Below are 18,065 nucleotides of genomic sequence, written 5' to 3' on the forward strand. Positions count from 1 at the left end.
GTTAGGATTACAGCAGGATCAGTCATGTAGTGTGAACAGAGCACATCTACAACTACTGACGACTCAAAGGCTTCGTTCACATTACAAGCCACATTGATCAAATCTCATTGCTCAGACCTGATTTTGCTATTTTGATGTTTAATGTTCACAAATGTAAGTGATCTGTATCTGTGTGTAATGTGAACAAATCTGTCCCTGAAACGTCTCACATGCGCACATTGATACGAGTATAAACGTCGCCTTCTTCACCAACAACAAAAAGCGTCATATTTGAGAGATGACTCGTAGCTTTATAAAGGGAAATGGATGAGTTTGTTAGCAGCTCATATGTGGAGCATCTTTTGCTGGAGTGGAGAAGCAGCAAACAGCTGATCTGAAGAACATGCTCAGGTTGAGGAGGTAAAAAAAGGACAGGTGGTTTGCTTTTGCTGTTTTTTGCAGCTATAGATACACAGCTGCATCAAGAAATAGAGTGTGGGTATGAGAGAGAAAAGCACGTAGTGCATGCGTAAAAGCAAAAAGATGCATTAATTCAGATTTGACCGCTCACATTTCACATGTCCATGGATCGGATGTGTATTCGATTTAGGACCACATATGAAAGTGGAAATCAGATTTGACATGTTTACACAGCCGTGAAAAATCTAATCTGAGCCACATTGAGCAAAACATCTGATTTGAGTCACTTCAGTCTTGTAATGTGAACCTGGCACAAGTTCTAAAAGTCCCATACTACATAAAACTACTCTTCTAAAGAAGTGAAGAACATTTATTTATTAATTTTGCATTTTATTGCAATTTCAAAAATACCATGTGTCATATAAAGTATACTTTTTTCACTCCCAATACTCACCCATTCTGGATCTCTGCTGGATTCGGGGGCTGCAAGGGACTGTCATTTTTTGGGGTCAGAGACGTTTTGCTGCCCCTCTCCTTCACAGCTTGTTTGCCTGAGCCGTGGTTTGAGGAAGACTTCCTCCCCTTCTTTGTCTCTTGCTGTGTCTCTGTTTTGTTCTGAAAGCACAATAGGAAAGAAAAAATAGGAAAGGAACATTTTTGCAGGGTTGATGTTTTTGTTTGGCATGCTTAAGTGTAGGCTAAGATTTAGTTTTTTTTATTATAGCACTTACATTGGCTGAACACATAAAGGCAATAAAATCTGATCAACACATTCTCTTTCATAACTGAAAATGTAGTTAATGAGCCAAGACATGGTTGGAAATAAAGAGCAAACAAATTGGGCAACACCAGTCATGTTGGAGGTTGTGCGCAATTCTAAACATATTTTTTGGGAATGTAATAATATACAGTCTTTTTGGGAGAAAAAAAGTAATAGTATCAAAGACATTCTACTGATCCTACTGAAAGCAAGCAAAAAAGTAATAACACAAAATTGGTAAAAGATGGATTCTTATACTTTTGAACAATGGATAGAAACTGTTAGACAAATTTTTGTACTGGAAAAAAATTACTTTCAGGCTCCGATTGAGGGGAAAATGTTTACTAACAATGGGGAAAAATGGAAAGTATATGACACCACAGAGTTAAATAAGAATGAACAGATCTGAATACAAAAACCCATACTTAGTTTTGTAATTAATATTAACCTATCAGTATAATTTTATTGTTCCTTCTCTTTTTTTTCCTCTCTTTGATTGTGCATTGTAGATATCACTGAGATTACTGTTAGTACTGTTTAATACTGTTATGCTGGTAATCTGATCTGTACTGATAAATATTGTGGAAAAATATAAATAAACATTTAAGTATCATAAAATTCTGCCTACCATGGCCTACACCTTTAACATTATAACCTTACACTTCTGCTGAGAAAATACTTTTATTTCACAAAGATTTATTTGACACATCATACTTTTCACATGTCAAAGAAATGCACAACTGCCTTGGGAAATCACTGACTTTTAAAGTGAAAGAATTATGTGGTTATGTAATATTACTGGAATTACAGTTTACACTAGTAGTGTTACAATCTGTTTTTCATCCCTTTCCCACAAAGTTCATAGTAAGGCCAAGGTGGAGCGTCATATCAATTCTGATTATTGCTCAAAATCCTTGTGGAAATGTTATAAAATATAAAGCCTAGTATAACTGCGTTTGTGCACTTGATTTAGAGGAAAGTTCTTACCGCTGTTGGAGCATTAGCTTTCTGAGACTCCAGCACACGCGTTTCCTCACTACGACACAGCAGTTGAGCAGCCTCCGCCCTGATGTCTTCATCAGACAGCAGTGGGCTGAATGAAACCTGCACCAGACACCTCTGGGGATAATCAACAATGACTCATCACTTAACTGACTGATAAAAGATGTATTGATATTGGTGGGAATAGGCTGTAAATAAATAATTAAATAAATAACTAAATAAATAATATATTTAACTACATTTAAATCTTTTTTAACTGTATATAGATGTTTTGACTTCGTTCATTTTTATATATATATATATATATATTTTTTTTTTTTTATTTCAGATTTTTCCCCATTTTCTCCCAATTTGGATATCCAATTGTCCCACCCCTTTGTGCGTCCCCATCACCGGTGACGCCCGTGACCCTTGGAGGATGCGGACGAGCACACGCCTCCTCCGACACGTGTGAAGTCAATCACCCCTTTTTTCGAGCTGCGGCGGATGAATCATTTCCTGAGCAGCTAGCGCACTTGGAGGAAAGCACAGCGGACAGGTTCCGATTCATCTGCTCACAGGCGCCTCGTGCCGCCCAGCGCCACCTTAAGTGTGATGGGGAGAGAGCGCCATCTACCCACCCCAGAGGGAGCAGAGCCAATTTTGCTCCCTCTAAGCACCGGCAGCTGATGCCAAAGCTGATAGTGGCAGCGCATTAGACCGTTGGACCACTCTGCGCCCTCGTTCATCCCTATTTGACTGTGTATTTGTCTCTGATGTTTTGGTTAGGTTTGTCTTTGGTTTTTACCTTTGCTTGTACTCTGACTATGTTTATTGATTGAGTCCTGTTTATTAAAGTCACTCCTAATTAATAATTTTTACTGCAAGCATCTCACTCCAGTCTGTGACATCACAACTGACACATAAGACACATTGTAAGCAAGTGATTGGTACCTTTCCCGGCAGGACGCGTCCGGATGCAGGGGAAACAGTGATTTCAGAATTCTCTGGTGTGGCGAATGTGAAGAGTCTGGGACCCACTGGAGGAATGGGGTTCTTCCCAATTCGAGGTGCAGGGTGTGTAAACTTATTGGGGCTGGTATAGGAATTCACAACATACAGCACTGCGGTGGAGCGGTCTCCCACTGCTGTCCCACAAAACTCAACCAGCGAATCAGAAAGCTCCAGCAAGGGGCGGACACCAATCGCACAACATGATAACAGGAAGTCTCTAAGAACAAAAAGAAAGAACATATTAGCATCTTTGTTAGTGAAGACATATTATATACACATCGATTCAATCAATCAATCAATCAATCAATCAACCTTTATTTAAACTCGGAGTACATTGAGGGTTGCCCTGATTTACTATGTAGCCAAAACATAGAGAAGGGACTGTCAAAAAAAAAAAAATAACTCAAATAAATCAAAGGTACAATATTGGTCTTTACGGGGTCACATTTGTTCCCTCTGAAGTACAAAGTTATTTCTAACAGCAATAAGTACAAATTTGTACCATTTAACCAGCCAAAGGGTACATTCAGTATTCTGCATCACTGTACTAATGAACAATATATATTTAAATTGCACATTTTTTATTTGAAAGCCAGACAATTTTGTATCATCAAGTTTTTGAGCCATATTTAGTTGATGATAATGTTTATAATCTTTATGATCTTTACTGCCACAAAAACCATGGGTACAAAAAAGGACTTTCACTGAAAGGTACTTTTTTGTGCCTCAATATAAGGTACAGCCCCAGCGACAAGCTTTGTACTCTTTTAAGTACAAATCTGTACTTATATTTCTTAGAGTGTATGTTTAGCCAAGGGCTAATAAACATTGCTTCATTTGTAAATTTGAAACTAAACAAATTTTCTACTCATAGAAAGAAAGTAAATAAATGAAAGAAACAATAAAAGAAACGCAAAACGACAGTTAAACAGCCAAAATAATAAAGTTAAATAAAAAATACGTAAAAAAAATAAACATAAGTGGAATTAAAAATAGATTAAAAATTAAATCAGCTAAAACAGTGGCAGACTGTCTGAAGGTGGTTAGTGACTATATGTTTAAAATGCAATTTTGGGCTTGAGTCAGGAATGGGTTGCGTCTTTGGGTATTTCCTACTCAGTTATCTTATATTTTTACTTGCATCTACTAATCTACCCTTTGGGTTTTTCCCCACCTGAAAGTCCAGACCAGAGTCTGAACCAAGGTTTGTGTGTGTATTATGCTGCTATACATTTACTTCTGTTTGTTTTTAATTTAAGCACATAAATGTTTACCTGTTAATTCCTGACTTGCATGTGAGCTGAAAGTTGTATTCTTCAGCCTTTGAAGCACTGAAGATCAGATCAATCTCCAGGGACTGCAGTGGGAGCAGGGTGCCGAAGCCATCATTAGGCTGAACATCAATGAACTGCAGAGAAGATCTGAATTGTTGGTATTGACTTGGCTCAGCAATCAAAGATCCTGTAACATCATGAGTGTAATCGAACGTGATGCAAGGCAGCTCTGTGTAGACTGTGTAGTTCTCATATAAAGAGCTATATACTGTTTATACAGCTCTGGAAAAAAATTAAAGAGATCACTTAAAAATTATGAGTTTCTTTGATTTTACCAAATTGAAAACCTCTAAAATATAATCAAGAGAAAGAAGGATGATCACAAGCCATCAAACCAATCTGAACTGCTTTTATTTGTGCACCAGGAGTGCAGGCATAAAGTTATTCAAAAGCAGTGTGTAAGACGGTGGAGGAGAACATGTCAATATGCATGAAAACTGTGATAAAAAAAGGTCCATTACACCAAATATTGATTTCTGAATATGAATTTCTTTTCTTTGCATTATTTGAGATCTGAAAGCTCTGCATCTTCTTTATTATTTCAGCCATTTCTCATTTTCTGTAAATAAATGCTCTAAATGACAATATTTTTATTGAATACTGTTCATTTTACTTAAACATATACATATAAATAGCAAAATCAGGGAAACTGATTCAGATACTGAAGTGTTCTAATTTGTTCATTTACTCACTTTTTCTGTTTTGCAAAATGAATAAACCATATATCAAAAAAAGAAATGGTGGTTCCTTTTACACCAATACAATGCACACAGCTTTTGAGTAATTCCTTTTGTAAGCGATGTAGTGAAGTGTGTAATGTTTTGTTTTGTGTCTTTCTTTGGTGCTGTCAAGTTTGATTCTCCCATTGTTCGACTTGAAAACAGCTATTTAGAATGTGTGACTGTTTTTTTAAAAGCTTGGTAAATAGTAGCTTGTAAATAAAGCTCTTACTTTTTCCTCTCGTCTGTTTTCTGATTTTACTGGTTTTAATAAAAACGCCACACGTTCTTAGCCCTTTCAGACCTGAATTATTTCCAGTGAAGGGAAAAATTGTTTTCTGTCTGTAATGCACAAAAAAGAAGACTCTACTAATATTATACTTTAAAATCTATAGAGCAAATACATCCAATTAACTAAAATAATGAATAGCTTTTTTATTTCCATTGCATTGGAAGAATGTGTTAATACTTTATATTTCTAATTGACTTTTTTATTTTATAAACAGTCCCTAAACAGTAGAAAACATGATATAAAAGTGTTCTAAATCCTTTTTATTTCTATAAATGTGTTTCTTTGCCTCAATGACTCTAGTAGTACTACTGTTTTTCCAGTTCAGTGGGTGGGTCCAAACTACTGTTTGTCTATAAACTATTACCAAACTACTGTTGGTCTATAAATGTGTTCATTGGCTGGTTCATGGTCTATTGCACATAACTCAAATAGTGTTATGTGCAACAAAACATTTACAAATAAAGAAAATACATGATGTCCATTGTAATGGATGCAGAGTCTGAAAATGTTAATACCAAGACCCCTAGAATAAAAAGTGTGATTGTAACACCAGCCACTTATAATCGTCCATTACACACAAATGCAAACACTAGAATGAAGGGGTTTGCCCGCTAGTTTCATTCAAACCAGGTGGTCTGTTTAAAGGTGGAGCTTAAATCTGTCTCAACAAGAATTACAAGCTAATGAGAATTACAAGCCAAGCTAACAACAGTCCTAACACTTGATAATAATGGTAACTTGATAACTAATAACTGAAATCTGACCTTGAATCTTGACCCTTGCTCAAATGTGAAGAAAAAAGGGCAATGAAATGCATGTTATGTGATAGAGTTGTGGGGACCTATTGCCTCTTTTACTACAATGGCAGGACCTTGTTTTTTTAACTTTTAAAATTGAATAGTAATCAGTGTTTAAATCTGAACATTTGTGTGTAGTACTATGCTGAGCTCACTTCTATTTCTTAGTTTTTAATGTATTAGTTTTTAGTTTTGATCATGATGGATGTTTCTTTACTGTTGCAGATTAACTGGCTTGGGGTTCAGACCTAGATGTGTTTAAAGCTGCTCTGCGAAGCATTAATTATTAATAGTGGTATATAAATAAACCTGAAAAAGAAAACCAATTGCACACATCTTCATCAAGACTGAAAACTCGAATCCTGTGAATTTTCCCTTTTACCTTCTTGTAGGTGAAAGGAAATGTATAGCATGCCATCCCAGTGCTTTGGAATCTGTGGGCATTTCCTAAAGCTGCCAAATCAGGGACAGATGGATTCCTCCCCTTGGTGACCACTGCTACTTAGGGTGCCAGGGCCCTGCCTACAATGAAAAATTTTAGGCAGACGTGGACTATTTCTGAGCAGCCCCATGGGCATAAGCCATAGCAGTGACCTTTACCAACCGTTCCCTTCTTTTTACAGGAAATATTTGAGAAGGGTTGGGTTCACTCAGCTACTTGGCTGCCATTTGGCCTTGGCATGTTCTGTGTAATTGGCTGACACCAAAGACGAGGGTACTGACAGCTCATTTCTTCAGGGGTTCTTCCTGTGCTTGTTTTGGTAGCGTTCTATTTTTTTCAGAGATGCGCATCCAGGGCTGCATGCACATGCATGTATCAACTGAAGAGAGAACCATTTAGTTGAATAATTAACCTTAATATTAAGGGTTTCACAAAGTTGTAGGGATTCTAGCATTCCAACATGTTTTAATCGCACCTTATTCTTTATCTCTTACTGTTCTCACCTTTGGAACATCTTACACCATATGCAAGGTGCATCATGATGCAAATTGCTATCGAACACCCCACCAGCATTCTATTTTCATGCCTTGAGCTTGTGTTATTTAAATAGCAACTGTGCTTGTGTATAAATCTACACTGATGGGTGTGGTGGTCTGGAAGTGAGGTGTGTTCAGTTACATTTCTGGTGTATTGCTATCTATTTTGCCAACAGAAAACACAGGTTCACCAGGTTCAATACAACCTAGACAGACGTCAACAGTCAGACGTTCATTGCTATCTTGGCAACACAGGCATGTCATGCCAGTGTCACAAATCCAACACTTACATCTTGAATACTGAATAAAGTAAAGTAAAGCTGTTCCTGTAGATGAGCTGCTGGCACACCTACAGAAAGTAAAAGAGCAGATCAGTTTCCTCTGCTAAGAAGTGCCGGACACATCCAGGTAGCTACACTGTTAAAATAGCAATCCGCCACAGCGCACTTGCTCTTAAACCAAAGTCAGAGCGCACCTGGCACTTAAAGGTAATGGCAAGTGATCCACTGATGGTTTATTTCACGTTACGCCCAAAACAAATCAATGATTAATTATAAGAATTAGTAAATGCCTTTTATGTGTTTCGAGCCACTAAAGCTGTACTTTCCCTGTCGTTATGATAGCAAAGACACACTGACAACTGGTGTGCAGTTCACGGATCACCTATAGATTGCAAAAATAAGGGCCTCTAGTCTGTAATCCAGTTGCATATATCCAATGGGTGAAGGAAATATATTATATTTCTGACATTATGATGTTATTTGCTGTACATTCTGAAATCAGCGATTGTAATAAATGTTAGTTTGTTCAAAACTATTACAAATTCTCAGATTAATACAAGAGTCTGGAAGTGGAGTGAGGCTGCAGAATAATATATTACAAAACTTTATATGAGTATGAAACAATGCACAATTTTGTTAGCATTATATTGGCCCCTTTTCTAAACTTGCACAAACTTGCTGTTCTCTGTATTACAGATCAGTGGAGAACTATGATTCAAATGATTTAAAGCTGCTTGTAAGGCAAAACTTCTAGTTAATTCCACTAAAATATTTAGTTTATTATACAATTATGAAATAAATTATTATATTTTATATTATTATATTATATAAAATGTGATAAATGGTTAAACTGGGATTGTACTGTATGCTTGCAATGTACTCTGTCATTGTACTGTGTCATTTCCCTGGGTAAAGCTCTGCTCTATCTATAGCTAACAATGCTTAAAGATATATATTTAAGATAAATTAGTCATGTGGAAATGAATCATTTGCAATCAGTATGAAATTGCTATTGCATTATTGAAAAATATAATATTATAATATGCTGAACACTGCCACTGTATAGACCTATATCATCACTTATCTACTGTTATCAGCTTAGTAACAGATTGTAGGAGGAACTGTAGTGGATAAAACTGGAAATAATTAATTCCCAAAACACATTTTGAAGCACCATGTTAATGCAAATTTCAGAGCGCCAGAAATAGCTCCTGTGAGATCGAGTAAAACACACATTAGTGATGCCTTCAGGCCACGCTATCAGTGAACATGAGTGCCACTGTGTGTGCGACTAACTGCGGGGGGCTTCACACCCTATCTGAAGTGCTGTGATAAAACTGCAGCTGAATCGAAGCGCAGTGGAAACCGTGTTCATAAACATATTTGTGGTGAATAATAAATCAATTGCACATACTTAAAATAAAACAGCAGCTGAACAGTAAAGAAATTGTTATGGAAAAATAGAGTATTTTAGACATTGTAAAAGACAATATATTATTGGAAGGCAACATTAAAAAAAAAATTCTAGACATACTTTTGTGATATAGCGTATTGGTTCACTAAGTTTTTAGACTTCCAAGTAGTACCTACAAGCCATTTCACAGGAACACATGCACAGTAAGATAGACGTGTAATTCACACACATACATGGCCTCAAATCTTTCTCCAATTGTTCTTTACTCATCTGTTGTGTGGAGTTTTCCCGCTCTTTTACAGTCTGTAAGTTAGTATTATGGTAAGATGTTTGATTGATTATTGTTTCTGGTTAATACATTATTTTATCCTACTGAGAATCTCAGAATCAGAATTTACACAGAGGAAAATAAACAACAAGAGAACAGTAAACTGCAGTGTTTACTCCCTTATTTATCTATTAACTGTAGTGCAGAAACTGTAGTGAACTGTTTGTTAATAGAGCAGATATTGTGGTTCCACAGGGTTTTACTGTAGGACCAGTGAAACTGATGTTAATAATGATAAAACTGTAGTTCTGAGAGTGAAGGAGTAAAGTGTAGCTTATATACAGGTTTTAACGGGTAAAGAACTAAACACTAACTTACTAGGAAAATTACTCTATAGATTTAAGTCCTTATTATTTTAATGCATACCATGTGATGCTCTGAATACCACCAGTTTCAGAAACACTACTATAAAGGGTTCTAAAAGCATTGTGTTGTGTGTTCTGTATAGTACAGTTTATTACAGTGAAGCTCTGAGTGGCATATGTTAATGCTGTGAGCGGCATATGTTGTGTCTGCTGGTATCATGCTGTGTCGCACTGTACACTGCAGGTCAGAGCTACACCTGCGTGAGGTTTTACGTTGTGACCGTTATATATTTACTTACCCTATGAGTTTTTTTAAAGCACATAAACATTAACATAAGTATGATCAGTATTTTACTATTTTTATTAAAATCCATAAATTAAAAAGCATGGTATGGTGATGATATAATATATCTACTATTTTATGTGTTATTATATAATATTCCTGATGTCTAAAACCTTTTCCTAGTCAGATTTAACAGCAGAGAAATCTGAAAATATAATTTCTAATAGCATAAAAGTAAGAGGTATGAATTATTAAGAAAACACAACAACATCACAGAGGTCTTGAAATAGAGTTAGGACTATTTTAGGCTGGAATTATTTAGGGACAATTCCACTGAATGGGTGCTATTCGCTTGTTGTAACTCTTCCAAATTAAATTGATTTAAAAATCTTTTTTTCCACTTTAAATCTAATAATACATGTATTTAACTATTTATTTAAATATTTACTGGTCAATCTCAGGCAGCTTTACTTAAATTTTTACAAGGTTTCTAAGTCAAAGATGGTTACAAAACTCATGTGACATTTAAAAAGCATGTTGATTTTCTCCCAAGTCTCTATTTTAAAGAAATGGTTGATTGCATGTTCAAATAATTGATATTCCTGACAAAAAAAAATCCCTTCTGCTACTGGCCCTCATTCCTGTTACTGGAACTCACTCCTGTTACTGACACTCATTCCTGTTACTTTTAATGTTTTGAGTAACAGGAATAAAAGTAACAGGTATAGGTGTTGAGATTGAGCTCCTCAGTTATATTTACAATAAAATCAAATATACAGAAAAACTAATAAGAGAAACTTAATTTTGGTCTTTTCACGATCTTCAAAAGAACCAGCTGATGTCACTTCCTGTTTTAGATGTGACTGGTTGTAGAACGTTCCAGATTGTTCAGATGGGGTAATGTGTTACGGTAACAGGACTGAGTGAAACCCAGGGACACAAATAAAATGTGTATTTTAACTTAATTATTATGGATTTTTTATGAAAAATATATTTTCAATGTCACACAACAATGCAAAAAAAATACATCTCTGAAGAATTTTAATAATTATATTTCATGGTAAAGTTTATAGTAAGAGAGTGGGGACACGCAACGAATGCTATTTTTTCAGTGTTCTAAGTAGTTTTTATTAATTTCTTTAATTATATATTACTTTTGCAATTAGGTCAATGTACAAGACACTATATTTATAAATAAATGTATTTTAAAGTTATTTTGTGTGCACATTTATACATGTAATTTCGTGGGGACAGATATGGCACCCATTCTGTGGAATGGCCCATAGACTAAAAAAGCTTACCATACAATGGAAACAAGCCTGGTAGGCTTATAAACCTGTAAGGCTTATAAACAAGCCTTATAAACCTGTATGAATTTTTCAATTCTGTGAGAAACTTTAAACAGGTAAAGAACCTTTGCATTTACTCTTTTTACTTCTAATGTTTTCTTTCCCTACCAACGTTTAATAATATTTCATGATAAAATGTAAATTAATGAAATAATCATTTTAATAATAGTTTCTAGAAAAATAAAACATTAAATTAAATTTGTCATACTCACCTTTGGAATCCCCACAAAGCCGAAGTCCTGTGGTAGCAGGGAGCGGTTGGTCAGTCGCACGCTGGTCCGGACGGACTCAAATACAGAGCAGTGACCAAAGTCCACCTCAGTGCGATCAAACTCCAGATCAGACGTGGTGACAACTGCATGTACAGTGAACGACACAGGCCTCACCTATAAAAAAAAAACGTAAATAGCCTCGTCAGTGTATTAAAACGACCTGTCTAACATCTCATTACAAAAGAGAAATGAGAAGAGAAATTTCATTTTAACGGGAAGGTGAAATGAGCCATATAAACATATTTATGCCAAAACATATTAAATATATTGTGATATGAAATGTACAAATGAGCAAACAGGGTGTTCTTGAAATAACCTGTTTATATGAGACTGAATCAGTGTTGGCTCACATCTCTGTATGATCAGAGTGCCCTACTTTGACATGATGACCTTGTTTACTCACTGGCATGATTTACAGTCTGGAAAACATGAAGTGAGAAAAGTGTGTGTGTGTGTGTGTGTGTGTGTATTTTTATATAGTGTATTATACAGAAGAGAGGAATTTATGGTGGTCATCTGGTGTGGTGACAGGTGACAGGTTTGTGTATTAAGGGTGTATTTATGTTAATTTAGGTGAGGCGGAATGACAAGCAGGTCTAAAATTGTACTTATACATATTTTGTTCAGTATTTTTGTTTAATTTATTGCTTTTTTAACTGTCATTATGGTATGTATTTCAGTTTTCAATTAGTCACATACATCTGCATTCACATCTGCCCAATTTCTATAGGTAAAACTAATGTAAACATCTGTATATTCATTGTTAACATATAAAAACTTGTACATTTAAACAGTTGATATGTATATAGAGTATATATGATCAACACTTCACCACTCCACCTTAATAATTTACAAAGTAAAAAATCATAAAAAAAAATGAAAAAAAAAAACACTGTAAGAGAGAAGAGGTATGAGCATACGTTTGACTGGCACTGTATAAATAATAGCAATAATATATAATACATTAAATCCACGATAATTATTAACATAAATGAGAAAATATCACAGCAGGTTTGTCTTCAGTGGGGTAACCAAAAAAAAAGGAAGAAGTTTAAAATAAAGTTGAAGTAAAACAGGTCAAATTTGATACTAAATAACAGTCATCTTTGCAAAATACTTTTTCATTTATTTTATTGAAATACTCAGCCAGAAAGTCAAAAAACACTTCAAAGAACTTTTAAAGAATAATAATTTTGCTAATGGAATTGAGTGCAATAATGTTTGTCTTATATTAAAATGTGTTTCTCAATCTGAAAGATGTACCGTATTGTACAGACTATAAAACGCACCAGATTATATGGAGCACTATCAATAATCTATTTTCTGCCAAAATAAACAAAACTCTAATTCTTAAAAAAAACTTTTTTTATAAAATAAAATGAGTGCTGGATGTTAATCTACACAGATTTCTATCCTAAAAATGTTTATTTGGGTGAGTAAAGCACTTACATTTATTTACAGTAAGCTTAGATTTCCGAATATTTTAGCACAGTTAGCAGCAGCACTAGCCATGGTTAGCAGAAATTAGCGCTAATAAATGCCGCCCGACAGAGTGTTCCAGTAAGCCAGGGTGCTATCAGCTAGCGGTTAGCCTGTTTTAACAGTGCAAACACACAGACTGCAGTCCAGTAAACTCACCTCTGAACATCAAAAGTGCTAGGTCCTTGGTTAACGGCTAATGCTAATACTAATACTACTCCAGTCTCGGTGCTGGAGAACTAAACTGAAACTCCTGTATAACGCTGTACTTCAGCAGAGTGGCTTTACTGCTTCTTACAATGTGACTATTAAAATTCATAAATAAAGTGCACCAGATTATGAGGCACACTGACGATTTTTGGGAAAATGTAATGATTTTAAATGTGCCTTATAGTGAGAAAAATACGCTAAGTATGATTAAAAAAGCAAAAACAAAATAAGTCTGTAAGGGAGCACATTATATATTATATGGTGTGTCTGCGTGTGTGTGTGTGTGTGTGGATGGTGATGTTGAGTGTAAAAGAGGAGGGGGGGGTCAGGAGAGGAGCACAGTAGCCTGTGCCAGCTCTTTGGTCTGGGGCACAGGTTTGAGCTCGGCGTGAGTCCTGGCCTGCAGGATGGATCTGCCTGTGTGAGAGGACGAGCGGATGAGGTGAGATCCTGCTCTTCGTGGACACACACTGAGAGACGGAGGAGTGGAGGAGGCAGGATTTTGGAAAAGGAAAGATAACCAGCGTCCAGTTCTGGGGATTATGTGAGTGCGTCCTGCACTCGTACTGAAACCCCCTCCACGCTCCTCAATGTGCAGCTCCAGATAACCAAAGTGCTCTCAAACACAATTAACCCACACAGTAAATACGCTTCCCTTCTTATCAAAGTAATACAGCGTGACCCCGTTCGCTCTTTCAGGAAGTCAAACATCTCAGAAGAAGCCGCGTAAATATCATACATTATTCAGCTGCTTGAAACACATCACTGCAAGCCCTTTAAAGCAAAGTGTATGAAATTTATATGGATTTTATACATAAATATTTTAAGGCCTCTGTATAAATAATTATCTAAATACCTAAATATCTATTTAAACAGCTAGCATTTTTTTATTTCTTTATTTAATTTATTTTCTACATTTTACATTAATATTAAAGACATTAAAATGCTTATTTTTAGACTGGTTTCATCCCTCAACAATGAATATGGCTGTGTTGTGTGGTGGTGTTATGTATTGGTTTACTTCATATTACAACAAAGTTTGACAGTGTTTTCCTTTTACATTCTTATTACAAAAATATACAATACATTTTATTATTCCATTTTTTATTTATTTTCTACATTAATATTAAAGATGTAAAAACATTTAAGGGGCACATATGGATTTTTTTAGTAAACAGTAAAAAAGTGTTTGTCCTCCACATGAATCCCCTGATCTAAACCTGATGAGCTGAGATGGTGATTTGAGGTTATTTAATTGGGATGAGCTGGAGCTTCACAGCATGAAGGAAAAGCAGTAACTATTGTTCAGCACCTCCAGAAACTCCTTCCTTCAAGACGCTGAAGGAATAGAAAACTATTCCAGGTGACTCTCCCTCATGAAGACACTGAGATTAAAATACCAAGACTGTGCAGATCTGTCCTCAAAGCTAAATGTGCTACTAAGAAGATGTTTTTTTGTTTAATAATTAATTTAGCATGTGTTCCTGAATAGTTTTAATATAGTCTTCAATAATAAATTTGCCATTTAAAAAAAAATCTTAAAAAGGAAACACATGAATGAGTAGAGGTTTATAATTTAACTAAATAAGAAAGTAACATCTCAGAAGAATTGTCTTGAGTTAAGGTGAGTTAAGCAAAAAAAATCCAACCAGGGGTTAATAAACTTAGTTTTTTTTTTCATTTTAATAAAAAAATAAAAGGCTGTTAAATATGATATGAAACAAAAAGAATCTAAGCTATTTAGTTTATTATATTCAAAACTCTTCACTTTAAAAAATAAGAATTTTCTTTATGCTTTGTGTGACCTGTTTGCATCATTTGGATAAGTTACTTTTCTACTGTTTTGTAACAGAACATATATTTTTTATTAGTGATTTATATTTTGACACTGTCACACTTTTTTATTCTTTTATTCTGTCGCATGTTAAAAATGAAGAGTGGAGTCGAGACGTCCAGATGTTGATTTCTCATTTTTACTTGTGTTCACATGAGACTCCCACTCCTCACACTAATTTAACTATGCACTTTCACACTAAAATAAGATAAATGATTTAATATAGAGAATTCCATTGATGTTTTTTTTATAAATAATTAAACAGTCTCTAACAATGACAACAGAGGAGCTCATCAAACTGTTAACGGATATGCAGAATGATGTCTAGGACTCTCTTTAATGCTTTACTTCTGCTTCATTTCATGTTACATATGTTGATGCTGATGACGTATCGGGTGCTTGAAGGTTTGTTCCAATTCTTTGGGGGAAGATTTCACTCATTCAGGGTTACACTTAAAAATAAGTGTTGGGGTAAATGATCTTTTTCAGGGATGTCTATGTATTTTTCAACGAGACAATGTAAAACCACATGCTGCGTTTGGAAGAAGAGCACTGGACGACAAATTATACTGTTGCACACTTTAAAACATGTTTGTGGGAGAAAATGGACAAATTAACTCTTGAGCATTTTATCTTTTGGTAAGCTCTGTATCAAAATGTATTTTAGTATTGTGAGAACCAGTGATGGTATAGTTACTTTGAAAAAGTAATCCAATTACTGATTACTGATTACTCCTTTAAAAAGGAACTTAGTTACTTTATGGATTACTTGATTTTAAAAGTAACTAAGTTACTTTACAAGTTACTTTATTAGTTACTTTCAGCAGCTGCAGACACCACCTCCCGCCGCCTTAACATAAAAATTATAACCAGTTTTGCCAATACTGCCTTTACTGGAAAATGCATTTTTAACAGCAACAATGTATCTCTAGACATTTAAAGTTAAACTATTTCCTGACATTTTTTTTTTATAAAAATAAAAGACCATTTCTCTTGAATTAACTTAACATAAATATTTTTTTTATAAAAAAAATATTATGGTCTTTCTTGATTTCACTTGACATAAATATTTGTTTTTATAAAAAATATAAAATAAAGAAAGTCTTTCTTGACCTGACATATTTAACACTGTAAAACTCAACATTGAACCTGTTGTTCTCTGCAGGGCAGCAAAACCGTGTATATGGTCTAGGCCAGGGATCACATATATTCGGACTGCGGTCCGGGTCCAGACTGAGACGTTGCGGACCCAAACCGATAAACTACTGAAAAGGATTTAATTTTGACAGTGCTCATTTAAAACACCGGAACTTTTCTTGCCTGAGAACTAACATTGCAAAGTGGTAAATGCAGTACCGTCCCAGCTATTTTGTGAATGTGCTGCATGGCTGAAATGCAGAAATAGATGTACAGGATTATCATTATCAACATCACATAAAACAACTGTAGTGGAGAGTTTTGTTTACATCATGACCAGTGAATTATTATTTCAACATATTAAAAAAGTGGGGCTTTAAATGGTTAAACGTGATGCCCTGCAAGCTACAGAGCAAGCTTGACCTATAACAGAAACCAATTAAAGGAGAGAAAGACAGACAGAGAGAGAGACACACATAAGAGCCATGAACATTTATCTGGGAAGCACAGAAGAGGCACCTACCTGGTCAGCCACCTGTATAACCAAAGGCACCTCCAGGACCCCTGTGTCCTGGTCAAAGAGGGACTTGGCATCCACTGGTAAGCTACGTCTATTAATAAAAAAACATAGATGACAGGGGAAATGAGGGTTTCATTAGGAGGAGTGTGCTGTGGTGACGGAAATGTAGATATTATTTGCCTGAACACACTAAAGGACAGGCAGTCCTGTTCATTAACACTGCTGTTTATGGGCACTTCTTTTAGGCTCAAGGCCATATTTTTAAAATTACCTTCTGCAGCAGCACTTTCAATCAAACAGCTCAAATACAGCTATTTATGCATGTCTGCATGGCAGAGGATTTCTGCTTTCATCAAAACTCTGAGAGCAAAACACTCAAACATCAAGCACACTCCAGCGGTAAAGTGCCTCTCCACTAATATACTAAAGTGGGCCTGATGGTCTACAGCAGGACTTAATACAGAGAGAGAGAGAGAGAGAGAGAGAGAAGAAGAGAGAGGGAGAAAGAGAGAGAGAGTAAGAGATGTAAGCAATTACAAAATTTCATCCGGAAAAATATGTGAAATATGCCGTGTTTCTATCCATTAAACTTTAGATGACTTAGGTTTTCGTGAGTAAGAGCAAAATCGAAAAACATGCAAAATTAAGTGGTTTAACTTGATCTTTGCTTTAAGCATCTTTACAAATACACCTCACAGGGCTGGGGTCCAAGATTCCTGTGTCTGAATAAATTCCCCCTACAGTCCCAAAACATGGAAATCAGGAAATCATATTCTAAATTTGACCAAAAAAATTGGATAACCTAAAAAATTGCACTGAAGTGTGACTGTGCTACTGTATACAGGTAGAGATATAGCTGGGTTAACTCCTCAGTGCCCAATGCAGTCCTCCAGAGTGACAGTGGTTTCTGGTTGAGAGTATGCTGTGTAGGATTGGCTGCTGCTTCTTGTAAGCATTCTTGAGTGCCTGGAGTCACAAAAATGTGCTTTATAAGTGCAAATGGAAGTAAGGGACACAATGCACAGCAAGAAGTGGCCCACCTAACAATAGCTGAAATCTACCAAACACACTGAGCATAAAGCTGAGTGGATTAAGGGGACTGAAGATGATATCTATTACAATCTGCTGTGTCATCACAAATTACAGAGCAACACTAATGTAGTCATGTCCTGACTGTGTCAGAACTGTCCTGTTACTTCTTGTAAAGTGTTCAAATCTTGCTGACTACTCCTTACTACTATTCAGTTTAAAATTCCATTTCATTTCAACCTCTTTTCAATCTCTGGGGTAATTAAACAGGCTGACTAACCTGTGTAGTTCCTTTTGTAGGGAACTACTAAGGGAAATTAGAATACACCTATAGATTTGTTCATTTTCAC

At 35.5% G+C, this 18,065-nt stretch overlaps 1 protein-coding gene across 3 annotated transcripts in view; it reads right to left on the reverse strand.

The window, feature by feature from the left end:
- The window catches only part of cfap74 (cilia and flagella associated protein 74), a 104,251-nt gene that overhangs the window by 21,104 nt on the left and 65,082 nt on the right, over positions 1-18,065 (reverse strand). For all 3 annotated transcript variants that reach the window (XM_049485978.1, XM_049485979.1, XM_049485977.1), the window contains 6 exons: positions 16,690-16,777; positions 11,447-11,620; positions 4,429-4,562; positions 3,095-3,371; positions 2,147-2,278; positions 854-1,014 (listed from right to left, as the gene is read on the reverse strand). In XM_049485978.1, coding sequence (XP_049341935.1) covers positions 854-1,014; positions 2,147-2,278; positions 3,095-3,371; positions 4,429-4,562; positions 11,447-11,620; positions 16,690-16,777 — 966 coding nt within the window. The remainder of the gene's footprint in view (positions 1-853; positions 1,015-2,146; positions 2,279-3,094; positions 3,372-4,428; positions 4,563-11,446; positions 11,621-16,689; positions 16,778-18,065) is intronic.

Source organism: Astyanax mexicanus, chromosome 12 (assembly GCF_023375975.1).
Source record: "Astyanax mexicanus isolate ESR-SI-001 chromosome 12, AstMex3_surface, whole genome shotgun sequence".
NCBI classification, from domain to species: domain Eukaryota; kingdom Metazoa; phylum Chordata; class Actinopteri; order Characiformes; family Acestrorhamphidae; genus Astyanax; species Astyanax mexicanus.